General features: G+C 40.6%; 2 protein-coding genes and 1 non-coding gene across 3 annotated transcripts in view; 1 reads left to right on the top strand and 2 right to left on the bottom strand.

Moving 5' to 3' along the window:
• YAE1 (YAE1 maturation factor of ABCE1) overlaps window positions 1–19,448 on the bottom strand; it is a 967,894-nt gene that overhangs the window by 234,201 nt on the left and 714,245 nt on the right. The gene's annotated exons all lie outside the window — the stretch shown is intronic.
• Window positions 8,391–19,448, bottom strand: part of LOC126950881 (POU domain, class 6, transcription factor 2-like) — a 260,698-nt gene continuing 249,640 nt past the window's right edge. The window contains exon 4 of the mRNA XM_050784831.1: window positions 8,391–8,872. Within this exon, the coding sequence (XP_050640788.1) occupies window positions 8,391–8,872 (482 nt within the window). The remainder of the gene's footprint in view (window positions 8,873–19,448) is intronic.
• Window positions 18,230–18,343, top strand: LOC126951836 (small nucleolar RNA SNORA20). The gene has a single exon (XR_007724683.1). It is a non-coding gene; the product is annotated as a small nucleolar RNA SNORA20 (small nucleolar RNA).

Raw genomic sequence — 19,448 nt, 5'->3', positions numbered from 1 at the left:
TCCTGGCCAAGGGAAATTGAGACACACAACACCTGGAAAATCGGGTAACTCCCACCCTAATACTGCGCTTTACCAACAATCTTAGCAAACGGCACACCAGGAGATTATATCCCACACCTGGCCCAGAGGGTCCCACGTCCATGGAGCCTCCCTCATTGCTAGCACAGCAGTCGGAGATCTAACTGCAAGGCGGCAGCGAGACTGGGGGAGGGGTGCCGGCCATTGCTGAGACTTAAGTAGGTAAACAAAGCCACTGGGAAGCTCGAATTGGGTGGAGCCCACCGCAGCTCAAGGAGGCCTGCCTGCCTCTGTAGACTCCTCCTCTGGGGACAGGGCATAGCTAAACAAAAAGCAGCAGAAACCTCTACAGATGTAAAATTGCCTGTCTGACAGCTTTGAAGAGAGCAGTGGTTCTCCCAGCATGGAGGTTGAGATCTAAGAACGGACAGACTGCCTGCTCAAGTAGGTTCCTGACCCGAGTAGCCTAACTGGGAGACATCCCCTAGGTGCAGACCGACACATCACACCTTACATGGCTGGGTACACCCTGAGGCGAAGCTTCCAGAGCAAGAATTAGACAGCAACACTCGCTGTTCAGCAATATTCTATCTTCTGCAGCCTCCGCTGTTGATACCCAGGCAAACAGGGTCTGGAGTGGACCTCAAGCAAACTCCAACAGATCTGCAGCTGAGGGTCCTGACTGTTAGAAAGGAAAACTAACAAACAGAAAGGACACCCACACCAAAACCCCATCAGTATGTCACCATCATCAAAGACCAAAGGCAGATAAAACCACAAAGATGGGGAAAAAGCAGGGTAGAAAAGCTGGAAATTCAAAAAATCAGAGCACATCTCTCCCGCCAAAGGAACACAGCTCGTCACCAGCAACGGAACAAAGTTGGACAGAGAATGACTTTGACGAGTTGAGAGAAGAAGGCTTCAGTCGAAACTTCTCAGAGCTAAAGCAGGAACTAAGTAACCAGCGCAAAGAAACTAAAAACCTTGAAAAAAGAATGGATGAATGGATAACTAGAATAATCAATGCAGAGAAGACCTTAAAAGAACTGATAGAGATGAAAACCATGACACGAGAACTATGTGACAAATGCACAAGCTTCAGTAACTGACTCGATCAACTGGAAGAAAGATTATCAGTGATTGAAGATCAAATGAATGAAATGAAGTGAGAAGAGAAATGTAGAGAAAAAACGAGTAAAAAGAAATGAACAAAGCCTCCAAGAAATATGGGATTATGTGAAAAGACCAAATCTACGTCTGATTGGTGTGCCTGAAAGTGACGGGGAAAATGGAACCAAGTTAGAAAACACTCTTCAGGATATCATCCAGGAGAACTTCCCCAACCTAGTAAGGCAGGCCAACATTCAAATCCAGGAAATACAGAGAACACCACAAAGATACTCCTTGAGAAGAGCAACTCCAAGACACATAATTGCCAGATTCATCAAAGATGAAATGAAGGAAAAAATGTTATGGGCAAACAGAGAGAAAGGTCAGGTTACCCACAAAGGGAAGGCCATCAGACTAACAGCAGATCTCTCGGCAGAAACTCTCCAAGCCAGAAGAGAGTGGGGGCCAATATTCAACATTCTTAAAGAAAAGAATTTTAAACCCAGAATTTCACATCCAGCCAAACTAAGTTTCATAAGTGAAGGAGAAATAAAATCCTTTACAGACAAGCAAATGCTTAGAGATTTTGTCACCACCAGGCCTGCCCTACAAGAGATCCTGAAGGAAGCAGTAAACATGGAAAGGAACAACCACTACCAGCCATTGCAAAAACATACCCAAATATAAAGACCATCGATGCCAGGAAAAAACTGCATCAACTCATGAGCAAAATAACCAGCTAATATCATAATGACAGGATCAAGTTCACACATGACAATATTAACCTTAAATGTAAATGGACTAAATGTTCCAATTAAAAGACACAGACTGGCAAATTGGATAAAGAGTCAAGACCCATCAGTTTGCTGTATTCAGGAGACCCATCTCACATGCAGAGACACACATAGGCTCAAAATAAAGGGATGGAAGAAGATCTACCAAGCAAATGGAAAACAAAAAAAAGGCAGGGGTTGCAACCCTATTCTCTGATAAAACAGACCTTAAACCATCAAAGATCAAAAGAGACAAAGAAGGCCATTACGTGATGGTAAAGGGATCAATTCATCAGAAAGAGCTAACTATCCTAAATATATATGCACCCAATACAGGAGCACCCAGATTCATAAAGCAAGTCCTTAGAGACTTACCAAGAGACTTAGACTCCCATACAATAACAACAGGAGACTTTAACACCCCACTGTCAACATTAGACAGAACAATGAGACAGAAAGTTAACAAGGATATCCAGGAATTGAACTCAACTCTGCACCAAGCGGACCTAATAGACATCTACAGAACTCTCCACCCCAAATCAACAGAATATACATTCTTCTCAGTACCACATCACACTTACTTATTCCAAAATTGATCACATAGTTGGAAGTAAAGCACCCCTCAGCAAATGTAAAAGAACAGAAATTATAACAAACTGTCTCTCAGACCACAGTGCAATCAAACTAGAACTCAGGACTAAGAAACTCAATCAAAACTGCTCAACTACATGGAAACTGAACAACCTGCTCCTGAATGACTACTGGGTATATAATGAAATGAAGGCAGAAATAAAGATGTTCTTTGAAACCAGTGAGAACAAAGATACAACATACCAGAATCTCTGGGACACATTTAAAGCAGTGCGTAGAGGGAAATTTATAGCACTAAATGCCCACGAGAGAAAGCAGGAAAGTTCTAAAATTGACACCCTAACATCACAATTAAAAGAACTAGAGAAGCAAGAGCAAACACATTCAAAAGCTAGCAGAAGACAAGAAATAACTAAGATCAGAGCAGAACTGAAGGAGATAGAGACACAAAAACCCTCCAAAAAATCAATGAATCCAGGAGCTGGTTTTTTTGAAAAGATAAAATTGATAGACTGCTAGCAAGACTAATAAAGAAGAAAAGAGAGAAGAATCAAATAGACGCAATTAAAAGTGATAAAGGGGATATCACCACCGACCCCACAGAAATACAAACTACCATCAGAGAATACTATAAACACCTCTACGCAAATAAACTAGAAAACTTAAAAGAAATGGATAATTTCCTGGACACTTACACTCTCCCAAGACTAAACCAGGAAGAAGTTGAATCCCTGAATAGACCAATAGCAGGCTCTGGAATTGAGACAATAATTAAGAGCCTACCAACCAAAAAAAGTGCAGGACCAGACAGATTCACAGCCGAATTCTACCAAAGGTACAAGGAGGAGCTGGTACCATTCCTTCTGAAACTATTCCAATCAATAAAAAAAGAGGGAATCCTTCCTAACTAATTTTACAAGGCCAACATCATCCTGATACCAAAGCCTGACAGAGATACAACAAAAAAAGAGAATTTTAGACCAATATCCCTGATGAACATCGATGCAAAAATCCTCAATAAAATACTGGCAAACCGAATCCAGCAGCGCATCAAAAAGCTTATCCACCATGATCAAGTGGGCTTCATCCCTGTGATGCAAGGCTGGTTCAACATATGCATATCAATAAATGTAATCCAGCATATAAACAGAAACAAAGACAAAAACCACATGATTATCTCAATAGATGCAGAAAAGGCCTTTGACAAAATTCAACAGCCATTCATGCTAAAAACTCTCAATAAATTCGGTATTGATGGAATGTATCTCAAAGTAATAAGAGCTATTTATGACAAACCCACAGCCAATATCATACTGAATGGGCAAAAACTGGAAGCATTCCCTTTGAAAACTGGCACAAGACAGGGATGCCCTCTCTCACCACTCCTATTCAACATAGTGTTGGAAGTTTTGGCCAGGGCAATCAGGCAAGAGAAAGAAATAAAGGGTATTCGGTTAGGAAAAGAAGAAGTCAAATTGTCCCTGTTTGCAGATGACATGATTGTATATTTAGAAAACCCCATTGTCTCAGCCCAAAATCTCCTTAAGCTGATAAGCAACTTCAGTAAAGTCTCAGGATACAAAATCAATGTGCAAAAATCACAAGCATTCTTATACAAGAGTAACAGACAAACAGAGAGCCAAATCATGACCGAACTCCCATTCACAATAGCTTCAAAGAGAATAAAATACCCAGGAATCCAACTTACAAGGGATGTAAAGGACCTCTTCAAGGAGAACTACAAACCACTGCTCAGTGAAATAAAAGAGGACACAAACAAATGGAAGAACATACCATACTCATGGATAGGAAGAATCAATATTGTGAAAATGGCCAAACTACCCAAGGTAATTAATAGATTCAATGCCATCCCCATTAAGCTACCAATGACTTTCTTCACAGAATTGGAAAAAACTGCTTTAAAGTTCATGTGGAACCAAAAAAGACCCCACATTGCCAAGACAATCCTAAGCAAAAAGAACAAAGCTGGAGGCATCACGCTACCTGACTTCAAACTATACTACAAGGCTACAGTAACCAAAACAGCATGGTGCTGGTAACAAAACAGAGATATAGACCAATGAAACAGGACAGAGTCCTCAGAAATAATACCACACACCTACAGCCATCTGATCTTTGACAAACCTGACAAAAACAAGAAATGGGGAAAGGATTCCCTATTTAATAAATGGTGCTGGGAAAATTGGCTAGCCATAAGTAGAAAGCTGAAACTGGATCCTTACTCCTTATACGAAAATTAATTCAAGATGGATTAGAGACTTAAATGTTAGACAATAAAAACCCTAGAAGAAAACCTAGGTAATACCATTCAGGACATAGGCATGGGCAAGGACTTCATGTCTAAAACACCAAAAGCAATGACAACAAAAGCCAAAATTGACAAATGGGATCTCATTAAACTAAAGAGCTTCTGCACAGCAAAAGAAACTACCATCAGAGTGAACAGGCAACCTACAGAATAGGAGAAAATTTTTGCAATCTACTCATCTGACAAAGGGCTAATATCCAGAACCTACAAAGAACTCAAACAAATTTACAAGAAAAAAGCAAACGACCCCATCAAAAAGTGGGCAAACGATAGGAACAGACACTTCTCAAAAGAAGACATTCATACAGCCAACAGACACATGAAAAAATGCTCATCATCACTCGCCATCAGAGAAATACAAATCAAAAGCACAATGAGATACAATTTCATACCAGTTAGAACGGCAATCATTAAAAAATCAGGAAACAACAGGTGCTGGAGAGGATGTGGGGAAATAGGAACACTTTTACACTGTTGGTGGGATCATAAACTAGTTCAGCCATTGTGGAAAACAGTGTGGCGATCCTCAACGATCTACAACTAGAAATACCATTTGACCCAGCCATCCCATTACTGGGTATATACCCAAAGGATTATAAATCATGCTGCTATGAAGACACATTCACCCTTATGTATATTGCAGCACTATTCACAATAGCAAAGACTTGGAATCGACCCAAATGTCCATCAGTGACAGAGTGGATTAAGAAAATATGGCACATATACACCATGGAATACTATGCAGCCATAAAAAAGGATGAGTTTGTGTCCTTTGTAGGGACATGGATGCAGCTGGAAACCATCATTCTCAGCAAACTATCTCAAGAACCGAAAACCAAACACCACATGTTCTCACTCATAGGTGGGAATTGAACAATGAGATCACTTGGATACAGGAAGGGGAACATCACATACTGGGGCCGATTGTGGGGAGGGGATGGGGGCAGGGATAGCATTAAGAGATATACCTAATGTAAATGACGAGTTAATGGGTACAGCACACCAACATGGCACATGTATACATATGTAACAAACCTGCACGTTGTGCACATGTACCCTAGAACTTAAAGTATTAAAAAAAAAAAAAGAAATGACCTCACCCAAATATACCACACAACCTACTTACACTTACTTTTTTCTAAAGCTATGGGAGCATCTGCACAGTTTTAGATATAATTGTTGTCTTCTAAAGTGTTGTTTTTAAAGCAAAAAACCTAATTGACGGGCTTTCCCTGATAATCTACATTGCATAGTTATAAACTAATATGTCTCCAGCAGATTTCTGAATAAGGTAAAAAGATAAAGCCCACATGAAAATAAAAGATTGTAAAATGAAATTTAGGCTACCATATATGAATTTAGTTGATCTTTATTCCCTTAATAATCTTCAGACAAAAACACTTTATAAAGATTATTACTTTGGACAGTTAAATATCTTTGCAATTCCTTTTAAACAGTTTTCTTTTTAAAAAATTTAAACATTCCATGTTCCACAAACTCAAAAAGCCTGCAGCTAGTGTAAAAATTTTTTTAAACTAAAAAATTCTCCATTTCCTTTATACATGCCTGTAGTAAAGGAAAAAAGTCCTTTTATGCCTACTGACACAGATTTATTCAAAATTAGTTCTGTATCTGCTCAGTAATGTTCAAAAAAAAAAAATTGTACCAGGTCACTCATTTGGCGGTCATCTGTTAGATCCACAGAAGTTAGAGTAACAGCTCCTCTATATTTAAATGTACTCTAAACATATTTATTAAGTTTATAAGTTAAAACTTCAACAATGAAAAATTAGAATATTATCTCAGTGTTCCAAAGAAAGAAATGTAGCTCTGAGCCTTCGTTTGTTGTAAAAACAAAACAAAACAAAACAGCCCTGGGATTTCCATGAGAAACTGTTAGGAGAACTTTTGGAAATTCTCCTAAGTTTATTTTCCTAAGGCTGAGTGGTCACTTCATCTAAAGTCCTGTCAACAGTCATTCAACAGGGCTTGTCTTCACTGGGATCTCACAGGCCGATAAGAGATTTATAAAACACTGACAGTGTTCAGGGAAGGCTGAGGTCCACAGAGCTCAAAACTTTCACCTAATAGGAAGGAATATTGGACTATATAGGACAACTGGGGATACACCTAAGCAATTTCATTCCTCAAGGAAGGGCAATATTTTTCTTTGGTAATTTTACCTATTTTGGTGCCTGGGATAGAGAAATTAGATGGTATGTAGGTACATCTAATGTAAGTGTTCTTAAAAAGCATTAAATTCATTTTGTGGAATAATAAAGTTGAATCCCAAATGCTGCCAACATTAAGGTTGCTGTAATCATGCTTTTTGTAAATTTGATAACATCTGCTCTCTCGGTAGCTGTCAAGTGGACAATGAAGAAGTTTTTGGCTCATGTTCATTTTAGTCTTGTGTCAAAGGTGTTATGTTGTCTCATCATCGTAAGATTTGTACAAATACATCTTGAAACTCCATTCATGTAAATGTTCAAACTGAAAGTAGCCCTGGCCCAAGTGCCCAGAAAAACACAATGACTCATCTCTCCGAAATGTGTTCATTTCTAGGAATGCTTCGGGCCAGCATTGAGAATCCAAATTGAAAGAGACAAAGCTGGGGAGAGCCGGACTGACTGAGGTTCATGCCCACCACTATGGCAGGGGGATGAGATGGCATTTGAAACAGGTCCACAGGCTGCTCACTCTGTTGGACTTTGTCACAGTACTACAAATACACGAAGTCATCTGAAATCTCACAGGGAAAAATGTCATTGTGCAAGTCAAAGAATGGATGGCTTGGCTGAGTTATTAATTTCTGGATCTGATATGATGACATCACAGTCATTATGTTTTGAAACTAATTTATTTTAAAGACACCTAAGTTAAAAATGGTTTTCTGAAGTTTAAAGTCATATATATATATATATATATATATATATATATATATAAAATTTACGAATGCACCTACCATTCCTTCTTAATAGGTAGGTTATAGATGAGCTCTTATGATTAGCCTGAAATATCTATTTATGATGCCCTCAGCCTCACAGTAATAAAGTAAGCCTATAGAAGTTTTATTCCTTTATAAAGATGCATATTGGTTGAGGCTCTTGGCATGAATTTAGAGTACTTGTTAGTCTGTGGAGTAATGGTTGGAATCTGGGACATAAGACTGGGGCTAAATTTCTTTGCCCTCCTAACCCCAGAGAGTCTTTAGAAAAATAGAAACAAAAGAGCACAAAGTACTTAAGGTGAGACACTGTTGTATTCATAATATAGAGAAATAACCACCATGCCTCATGGACAGTAGATGCATTTCTCCACGGGGCTACAAAACTGTGCTAGTAATAATTTTAATTGGATGCTATCTTTGCTGCCTTCAAAAAGTATCATAAAATGGAATTATTACAGGCTCCAAGTGCACTTATAGTGCTGGCCTCTCACAGAAGGAAACAGATAACATTTATCCTTTGGAGGGCAACAGAAATGGGCTTCTATTTGTTTCGTTTACATGCATCCCCAGTTGCCTTCTAGTTGCTTCTTCTTCCCTATGTCTAAGAGATCAATTTGAATTAGACGCTGCAGAACTGGATGCTAAGTTGTGCGGCCCTCTGCCTTTGGGGATGGTACCACCCCATGGAAAGGTCCTTGGTGCTCCTGGGGGCGGATGGGAAGCACGGGGAGCATACCTGTAGAGGATTGGGTGGCGTGAGCGGTGAAGGCAGGCCATGTCCTGGAGACTGACTGGGTTTCTGCGGGGGGCTGGAACTCTGCTGGGTTGGAGATGGTTGGTTCTGGTTCTGGGGGTGGGAGTGGGGTTGGTGCTGCTGGGGCTGAGGTGCCTGTTGCAGCTGAGATGTAGGAGCTGGCGGCTGCTGAGAGGCGGGTGGTGGCTGCTGGGGTGGGGTGGGCTGTGACGGCTGCTGCTGGGACTGCGAGGGCGCCTGCGGGGCTGGCTGCGGGTGCTGGTTGGTTGACGGGGGAGGCTGCTGCTGCTGCTGCTGCTGGAGCTGGAGCTGGAGCTGCTGGAGCTGGGAGTTCAGGGATGAGGTAGCTACAAGGAGAGAAAGCAAATGTGGAGTGAGATAACATGACAAAGTGTCTTGCTGGGTCTTGACAGCCTGTCTAGTGCAAGTGGAGAAGGGTTTCCTTTAGAAAATTGTTGTCCTCCGCCCCCTGAAGCTCTTTGGTATTTAAGAGGGTTGTGAGGCACTGGGAGAACTAAGGTCACTTCTGGGGAAAGTTTAGTATTTTGAGAGGACCAGCATATAACACATCAGGCATTACTTTAAAAGGTGGTGAGCAATGCAAGCCAAAGGTAGGAATGGAGATTGTTTTTTAATTACTTTCTTTCTCTCTTCCTTTCCATACTGCATGGGAAGTACACTCATGCTTTCAAGATTTCATTTAGATTTTTGACGTCCAATCAGTTTAGTTGTTTTGGTAAATGTTTGACTGGAGTTAAGAACAAAAAACCAAATTGTTTCATCCATGATCAATATCATTAATGGTATCATTTTCACTTGCTACTTCAGACCTCCACCCAGTTGCTTAGACGTCTTAGTGTCAAATTTCTAACTTTTTTTTTTTTTTAATTCAAAAGTAGTACATGCTTCTCCATTTTGCAGGGTCAAAAGCATGAGTCTGATTTCTTTTGCCTACTTATTAAAGAGAGAGAATCCCTAAACTGGAAGGATGATAGCAGGCGACTGTGAACCAAATAGTGTGGGGATTAGACATCAGCACCTAAGGACAGGACAGCACCTAAGGACTGAGGGAATGAAATCATCTTTTAGGATCTTGTTATGAGAAAGGTAGAGTAGTGGGAGAAGGTGTCTTAGCACAGAGCATGCAAAATTTGTTCTCACATGCTCATGCAGCACTGAACAATTTCTGTAGCAGGAAGCTAGTTAGTTTGACCTAAGAATGCTCTAGAGAAATTTATGGCTAAAAACCAAGTTCACTGTCTTTTTTGCCTAAATCTCAATCTAAAAGCTTTCTAACAAGTCCATGAACAAATAAATATATAAGGATCAATGTCAAACCCACAGGCCTTAAACGAATGTGTAGCTGTATTGATGAAATGACGATGCGACCATTCCCAGGGATATCAAATACCAATTCTGTGATCTCACATACAATGTAGGGCTTCCAACTTGGTCCAGTTGGGATAGCAAGTCCTCACTGGGCCATTAAACTACTCTAGGTCTGTGCAAGCAGTCCAGTGTGTGGCCTGCCTTGCGTGTAGAGCTAGGGTGCTCTGGGGCTTGTGATGTGATCTTAGAGATAGAGGTGGCATGGGGGAGGCCTGGAAAGTACCCCAGCATCATCCCGTTTATTAGACCTTTTAGAGAAAGGCCTGCTTTTGCCATTTCCCCCTTTCTTCTGTTGTACAAAATCACATTTTATCAAAGATCTGGGAGCCCCACTCAATTCTGACACCTCCAGATCTTCTGCAGTCTGGAGGATCCTGGGGCAGTGGAGCCTGATCTCTCCTTCTGGTGGAGTTCCAGACTTCAGGGACCTGATTGCCTCTGGCCTCCTGCCTGATTCAAATCAAGCCTAACCTGATGTCTTTCAGGTGGGGGCACATATGTCAATGCTTATTTCCATGGTTGACTTAAATACCATACTGTTTCATTTTGGTTAGAAAAGCATTTATCTAAATCAGCATTTAGAAACAGGAAAGTCTGGGAATATTGGCAGATAGATATTGGCAGACGGGTAGGTGCAGCAGACCCTAACCTACTAATGAGCCCTGGGCCCAAATATGTCTCCCTTCCTCCATGTCCGTAAGTTCATATTGCTTGGATATTTGTTTTCCATAACAGCAGCTTGACTGGAAAGGCATAAACCTAAGTCTTTGAGTTACATAAACTAATTTGACATCTGCAAGCAAAAAATAACAGAATAAAATATGTTCAGGTATGTACCAGATGCAAAGGAAAGCAGGAGGGGTATATACGAATGTAACTTGGGTCTAAAAAACACCAAAGCCACCTACACACTAACAAGAAAATGAGAGTTAAAAAATGTGAAAGCATGGTGCCTTGAAATGGCTCATTGCATTAAGCATAGTGAAATATGGACATCGAAGAATGAGAAAATAAGATGAATAAAGTTAGGAAGGTTCAAGGATGTATTAATATTTGAACTACAAAGAATGTTTGCAGATAAAATGATGCTTGTTGGGGTAAAATTCTGACCGTAAGCAGGGAAGGTTAAAGACTTTACTTTCTTCCCTGGTATTTATGCCCTTTTATGATGGTTTCCTCTCTGTCTTGTTACTATACATGACATAGACCAATGTTAAATGTAAAATTTACAGAAACAGCAGCTATGAAAGGCAAAGGGATGCACGGAAATACATTATGAAAATTTAAAAATTTAAAATTTTGAAAAAGAAATACAAAACAAAACGTCATCAAACCAAATTTCCTAGAGAGAAGAGAGAGTTACGGCAAAGCCGGTGTCTTGAAACTTCCCAGATAAATAATTTAATAAGACATAGGAGTAGCCAAGAATCCTGCATTTCTCAACTTGTTCAGTTTCTATATATTAGCTGTAAATTGTAAACAATTTCTCATATTGAATCTTTGTTAAAAGTTTCCTCAGTGAACCCCTACACATAAATGGAGCCACATCATCAGAAGTATCAGAATTATGTTGGATGGGATTTACACAAGGAAAGTCAAAAGCAGTTGAAAAGCAAGTCCGTGGAAGATTCTGGAAAAATACAAAAGTGTCCTATACTTGGCAATGTACAGAAAGCCAAATGGTGCTCAAATGCTAAAGGAAGTAGGATTTCTAGCAACATCCTAACCTACTTTATGCCAAATATAAGATCATACTATTATAATCACTCTAGTCGGTATCTCCACTTCAGCATTTACTTGGACTTCTCAGGCTCAGGCAAATGTGGGCATGACTGGCAAACTGGTGGATTGGGTGTGAGAGCCTATTAGGAAGGAGCACAGCCATTACTCACTGCTGTTCATGCACCTCTGGGTATTTCTGGGAGCTGGAGTAGCCTCACCCGGCTATGTTTACAGAGGGCAGAAAACCCATGCTAACGAGAAAGGAAGAAGCAGGGCTTATCACTGAAAGTGACCAGGAATCCTGGAAAGAAGCCTTGTGGTAATGCTTATCCAAACCCATCCTCATCCCAGTCCCCGCAGTGCCAACCTGGTCCTAAGGAAAGAAAACACCAAGGAAAAACAAAAAGAGTAACCTTGAAAATATGACACTAAGCGAAAGAAGCCAGACAGCCTTGGCCACATTCCATTTATATGAAATGTCCAGAATAAGTGAATCCATAGAGACAGAAGGCAGAGGAGTGGATGCCAGGCTCTGAAGGTGGAAGGGATGGGGAGGAGCTGCCAATGAGTGTGAGTTTCCTTTTAAGGTAAAGAAATAGTTCTGAAACTAGAGAGTGGAAATGGTTGGACAGCATTGAAAATATACTTAATGTCACTGAGTCGTACACTTAGTTAATAGTTAAAATAGAAGATTTAATAAAGTGGTAAATAAAGTGGCAAGTTGTATGTGATGTGTTTCTTACTACAAGAAAAGAGCTGTTTATATTCACACACTGGGGACCAAGTTACATTGCCTTGGGAAGCCACAGGGCAAGAGCATAATTCTCCTCTGCTCTTCATGGTTTTATGGTCCTGAGGGGTCAGGGCAGCCACCAGCAAGGGCGGTCCTGGTGGAGCCACAGGAGAGACTTGGCCAGGATGCCAGCACAGGGAGAGACACAGGTTTGGCAGGGCAGGGCGTTGGGAACTGTGGACTCATTTTTAAGTGCACACAAGACCCCACCCCAGTGGCTTTGAGAAATGCTGGGGAAGACTTGGAAGCTGGACACTGCGCAGACAGAGAACAGCCAAAGAAACTTGGGTTAAAAGTAAGACAGTGCTTCATAGTTTGAAGATACCTTCATTTAATATGACGAATTAGCTTTTCAAGACAACTATATGGATAGATGGTGTTATTGCCATGTTATACATATAGAACTCAGTCTCAGAAAGGTTAAGTGATCCTCCTAAGTTTACACAGCCAGTGAATACCCTCGGCACTTCCCAAAACCTCTTACATGACAGGATTGTTTGTGATGATGAGGCAACCTATTTTCTCCTAAGGGTTTGATCAAAGATGACTGCTCATGTTCAGAAAGATGCCCTCCAAGGCTGTGCTTGTGAGAAGAGGTGGCTCAGGTATCTCATTATTGAGCCTAAATTGAAGGGTCTGCTCGTTCAGCTCCTGGGAAAGTGTACAGTTGTACCTCAGTCCTACTGCAGGCAAATCATTTGTTTTAAGCCTGCTGATGAGAAATGTCAATGTGTGTTTTCAAGATAAAGATGCTAATTTGAGTATGAGGCACGAGTTATTATAAGGAACACAGAAACATGGCTGGGGGAAGTATGGTGGTTGCAGGAAGGGAGGTGAGAGGTATGAATGGAAAGGAGGTGGAGAAGGGCCATGGTACATGTTATTCACACCACTAGTTTACCTTGATGGTAAGAAAATGCTTCCTCCATGCTTAAGACATAGGGCGGCAGCAGCACTGTGCTCAGGCTTGGTGCCAGTTTAAGGAAAATAAGTAGGCATCAGCTTACTTGGTCCACAGAACTCTGTGACATGTTGTCTCTAGAGTATCCCCAGGGTGGCATCTAAGAGTTCTCCAGCTGGATTTGTCCCTAACTGGGGGAAGCAACTCCCAGATCAGCCCCAGTTGTAAAGAATCAATGGGCCCATGGAAAAACCTGTGTTCCCTGATGTAGCCTTTGCCTCCCTAACTCTGTATTTATTGTGTGTGTTTGCTTTCCACTAAGGTCTCTAGAAGAAGAAAAAACAGGAATCTTGAACAACCCAAAAGGAGGAATCTGAGTTAGTAAATGGAACATCCACATGTGCCCATTAGGTAAGAATACCTCAGGGAGCCGAACCAAGATTGCAAATCAGAAACCCTTTCTGGCGTCCTCAGTTAGGGCATCCCTAGCCTGCACCTGCAGATGGAAGTTTTGCAAAGTTGATGGGAAAAGGTAGATGGCTGGGGACTGGGGATTTTGAAAAAGTGTAGAAGGTGAAAACTTGTTAGGAGGTCTGCCTTTATTCTCTTTTTTGTTAATCTTTCAAATTTTAGATTCAGGAAGTACATTTGCATGTTTGTTAAGTCAATTGTGTACAATAGTGGTAATTTGGCTTCTAATGTACCCATTCCTCAAATATTGAACATTGTACCCCAGAGGTAATTTTTCAACTGTCACCTGCCTCCAATCCTCCCCGTTTTGGAGTCCTGAGTGTCTAATTTCTATTTTTATGCTCATGTGTACCCAGAACTCTGCCTTTATTCTTGGCAACAACGCCCGAAACAAGCAAAGTCAATTCTGCCCCAGAGATTATGATGTGTGACCATCTCACATATAGTCAGTGTTATCAGCTCTAGAAGTATTGCTACACATGTCCTTAATCTGCCTTTTTGCTTCTTTTGCATTTAAGGTGGAGATCTAAGTGTCTCTTGAGATGTCAGGGGAAAATAAAGAAATAAATTCTTCCAATGAAAACATCCCTACACATTTCCTCGTATTGTCTGAGCCACCCAAGCTTCTTTCTTAGGTTGATTGTTTCTGCCAACTCTAGCAGCCTATCTCAAATTGTGGACCAGAATCACCAGGGGAGCTTGTTAGGAAATTAGATTCCAGAGAGTAGGGCAAAATCTGCATTCTAAAGACCTACCTTAGGGGATTGCGAGCCATTACCCTTGGGGCTCCTAGCAGTCCTACAGGGAGCTGCAGCAAATTCGGAGAGTGCGACTTTTCCCTTGACTTTCAACCAGACCAGCTTGCAAACGCGGCTCCCCAACACTGAGACTATTCTTATTTTTATTTTTATTTTGAGACAAAGTCTCACTCTGTCACCCAGGCTGGAGTGCAGTGGCACAATCTTGGCTCACTGCAACTTCCGCCTCCCGAGTTCAAGCGATTCTCCTGCCTCAGCCTCCCGAGTAGCTGGGAATACAGGCGCGTGCCACCATGCAAGGATTTTTTTGTCATTTTAGTAGAGATGGGGTTTCACTATGTTAGCCAGGATGGTCTCAATCTCCTGACCTCATGATCTGCCCGCCTCAGCCTCCCAAAGTGCTGGGATTATATGTGTGAGCCACCACGCCCGGTCTGAGACTATTTCTTTTAAACAAATTTTTCTGCCATTGGAACAAAAAAAATTAAAACAAGATCGTTGTTTCAATTTGATCATTGCTAGAAAGAAAAGAAATAGACATCTGGAAATAACCCAATGTTCTTTAGTGCCTTTTGTTTTGGAAATTAGGGCAATTCACCAACCACTACTGCCTTTGTTGACATTTTAGGGCACACTCTTACTGGAATGTTTTAGGACATGTTAAGTCTGAGACATAACATTAGCTTTTAGATGCCTCATTAAATAGGAAAGATAAGAAGCGAAGGATGAGTGCTCCCTGTAAAGCAGAATGAAGAAGCTATGCAGGACTACCCCAGGAGAGCTGCACCTGCTCAGCAAACTGTTGGGGGCGGGGGCTAAGGACTCAAAAGAGGTGGCAAGTGCCCCATGAGTCCCAGGGGATGCTTGCTGAGGTCTCTTTAGGGAACAGCTGACTTCCCCACTATTTCCACCTGCAGAATAACCCCACCTAGGCCTAAAATCTCAAAAAAGTAAGAGAAATAAATTGAGAAACCATTCTAATGTGGATGTGGGCACCCCAAAGTAAAGTGCTTCTCCTCTCACCCTAAAAAAGCCAGTCAGCCTACAATCTCACCCCAAAACACTGAGCTCTCCATTGCGTTTCCCAGTCCTTCCAGATGTCTACTGAATGCCAACCAAGATGAAAGAAAAACAATCCACACCTAGACAATTTCCCCATGAAACTGCAGGACACCAAAGATAAAGATCTTTTAAAATCCAAAAATAAATGCAATTCAAAACCAGAGTGAGGCCGGGCGTGGTGGCTCATGCCTGCAATCCCAGCACTCTGGGAGGCCGAGGCAGCCAGATCACTTCAGGTCAGGAGTTCGAGACTAGCCTGGCCAACATGGTGAAACCCCGTCTCTACTAAAAAATATACAAAAATTAGCTGGGCGTGGTGGCATGTGCCTGTAGTCCCAGCTACTCAGGAGGCTGAGGCAGGAGAATCGCTTGGACCCAGGAGGTGGAGGTTGCAGTGAGCCGAGATCATGCCACTGCACCGCAGCCTGAGTGACAGAGCGAGACTCCGTTTCAAAACAACAACAACAACAACAACAACAAAACAAAACCAGAGTGAGATACCACCTCACTCCGTCACAATGGTTATTATCTAAAAGAAAACAAGCGTTGGTGAGGATGTGAAGAGGGAACACTTATATACTATTGGTGGGATTACAAACTAAGACAGCCTTTGTGGAGAACAGTATAGAGGTTCCTCAAAAAGTCTAAAATGGAACTACTATATGATCTAGCAATCCCGCTATGAGGTATATATACAACGACAATGAAATCAATATAATCAAAGAGACATCTGTACCCCTATGTTTACTGCAGCACTATTCACAATAGCCAAGATATGGAATCAACCTAAGTGTCCAGCAACTGTGAATGGATAAAGAAAATGTGGTACATATACACCATGGAATACTGTTTAGCCATAAAATGAATGAAATTCTGTCATTGGTGGCAACATAAAAGAACCTGGAGGACATTATGCTAAGTGAAATAAACCAGACACAAAGAGACAAATACGACATGATCTCACTCATACGTGGCATCTAAAAAAGAAAAGCCATAGAAGCAGAGAGTAGAACAGTGGTTACCAGAGAGTGGGGAAGGGTCAGGGGAGGAGAGGCAAAGCTTGGTCAATGGGTACAGACTTAAAATTAGATAGGAGGAGTAAGTTCTGGTGTTCTGTTGCACAGTAGGGTGACTATGGGTAACAGTAAGGTATTGTACATTACAAAGTAGCTAGAAGAGAAAACGATAAATACACGAAATAATGAATACAACATAGATATGCATGGAAATATCAAATGGTAACCTATAAATGTGTACAATTTCAATGTCAACTAAAATAAATACCTTAATTGAAAGTAAAATGTGGTGTGATTTTGAGCACTTGGTGGAGTATGAAAGGATGATGCACTTGGATGTTTTCTTTGAGTAGCACTAAAATCCACACTGAGAGGAACACCTGATCACTGCATATTTTTTTGGCTCTGCAGGAAATAATAAGGTAGCTATATTAAAGTCAAGAGTGTTTACTGACTTGCAATTTTTAACAATAATAAAGCATGAAAGATTTCACAAGAACACAAAAGCTATCATCTTTGACTATGTGGAAGGGAAAACTTGGTGGGAGGGAGGAGGGAAAAGGAGGACGGGGCACTACATGGAGAGTAAAGAGATGGCTCTGTAGATGACAGAACAAATAGAGACTTAAATATGCTACTTAAAATTATACAGTTAACTAAAAATAATGCTATGCTTCTCTTCAGAGCAGGGAGATAAAGACAGTGAGAGATGTAAGTGAACTAAACCCTCATACTCCATAGCAGGAAATGAACAGATGATACAACAAGTTAATAAAAGACAGAGATAAATTGGAAGTCTTTGGAAATATGGAGGTAAACTCAGAAAGCCTAAAACCAGAAATGGTTAAATGTGATTCCCCCGGGGAGTAATCCTGAGGGTGGAGAGGAGGATGGCTGAGAACTTAGCATGTTTTCAGAAGCCTTCCGGATTGAATTGATTTTTAACCACATGCATGTATTACACTGACAAAAAATTTAGACAAAAATTAGTTTCAAAACTATCGCTACATTTTATATGAGAACAGCAAATTCCTGTTTTTTAGGCACTGTTTTAAGCATTTGACATTAATCTCTTCATTGGTTTTTTCAACAACCTTATAAAGTAAGACTCCTAAATCAGACTCTCTCAGATGCAGACCCTGATCTAAGGATTTGAGCACAAATGATTTAAAGGGCTCCCAGGAAAAACCAGGAGAGGAGCGAGGACACCAGGATGAGAGGGCAAGAAGCCAAGCAAAGGCAGGATTTCAGGGCAAGTCCCAGCCTCATCCTGATTCCAGGGAGCTCTGAAGCATAAATGATACCTTGGGGTTTATCCTGCTTCACAGGGTCCATCTATTCCCTTGACTCCTCCCAACACCAGTCAGTCACTGATTCCAGCTGGGGACTGGGCATAAACTCCAAAACATTTTGACTTTCCGTAAGGGGGAAGCGACTTCCGTGCCTAAGAATCAAATAACTTCTAAGAATCAAAGTATATATATATTATATATATTTACAATATTATATACCATATAATTATATTTTATACATATTTACAATGTTATATATAATATATATATTACACCAAGCCATGTTAAAGACACAGATGGCTTCCCATTTATTTGCTGCTTATAGTCTCACAGTGATATGAGCAATTATACACATGGGATAAAATAATATTGGGACACTGGTTATTTCATCTCTTCTGCATGGACTAGACATTGTTTCTGTCTAGTATATCTAAATATCCTTGAATTGGTGAAGGTTTTAACATATTGACAGAAACTAAATGTCTATCAGATGAAGGTTAGTCATTACTGAAGTACAGAAAGATGGCATCAGAGAAGCCAATTCTGAGGTTGGAGTGATGGTCAGAGGCCATGCCCTATCTAGTCCAACTGGCAGGCATATCCCACTGTGTAGACACATGTGGCCATTATATCTCTGAACAAATTGACGTGTCAAGTCCTGTATTTATACTCATCTTGTAACCTTCTGACAAGATAAGGATTTTCATGGAATCGTCCTTTATAAGCAGAGAAGGTGTTGACCAAAGGGCAATAATATTAGTGCCCCTTGACAATTATATTTCTCTTTGTAAATTAAAACGGGCATTCTGGTTTTATAATCTATCTTCTTCAGTTTGAGTCAGCATTGTGATATTCTGATCCAGCCTAGGACACTAATTAAATTGAGTTTGTTGCCCTAGGCTGAGATCTAGACTCTATACGGGACCAAATTCATCTTTGGCTCCACTGATGATACCAACTGTGGCGTGAACCTTCTTTTGAAAAGTCAACAATGGACATTTGTTCCTGATAGATGAAGAAATATTCCCTAGGACTATTCCACAGGATGCTAGTTCCCACATATGCTCCATGAAAAAAAAGCGTCCAATGGCCAAAAAAATTATTTTGGAGATACTGGATGTTTCATCCTATTTTTGGAAATCCAGTGAGCATTAGAATATTAATAGGTAGAATTTCAGCATTAAAGAAACGTGATTAACATTTTCTATCCAATACCAACCAAACTCATTTGACCTTGGAACGCCATCTTTTTTTTTTTTTGACACAAACTAATGCATACATATATGGAACTAATATTATTGGGAGGGCCCACTTAGAAATAACCTGAAGGTCACTGTCTTTGTTGTCAGACATGAGCATTTTATAAATGAAGAAATTTTATACATATGTCTATATATATATACACACACATATAATTATATATATATATGATTTATATATTTTATATCAGGATGTCTGGAGGACATGATGAACTATTTTCAATATAAAATAAACTTAATACAATTCTTTTTCTTTTTTA

The sequence above is a fragment of the Macaca thibetana genome, chromosome 3 (assembly GCF_024542745.1).
Source record: "Macaca thibetana thibetana isolate TM-01 chromosome 3, ASM2454274v1, whole genome shotgun sequence".
In the NCBI taxonomy this organism is placed as follows: Eukaryota; Metazoa; Chordata; class Mammalia; order Primates; family Cercopithecidae; genus Macaca; species Macaca thibetana.
This window is presented reverse-complemented; position numbering and strand designations above follow the sequence as displayed.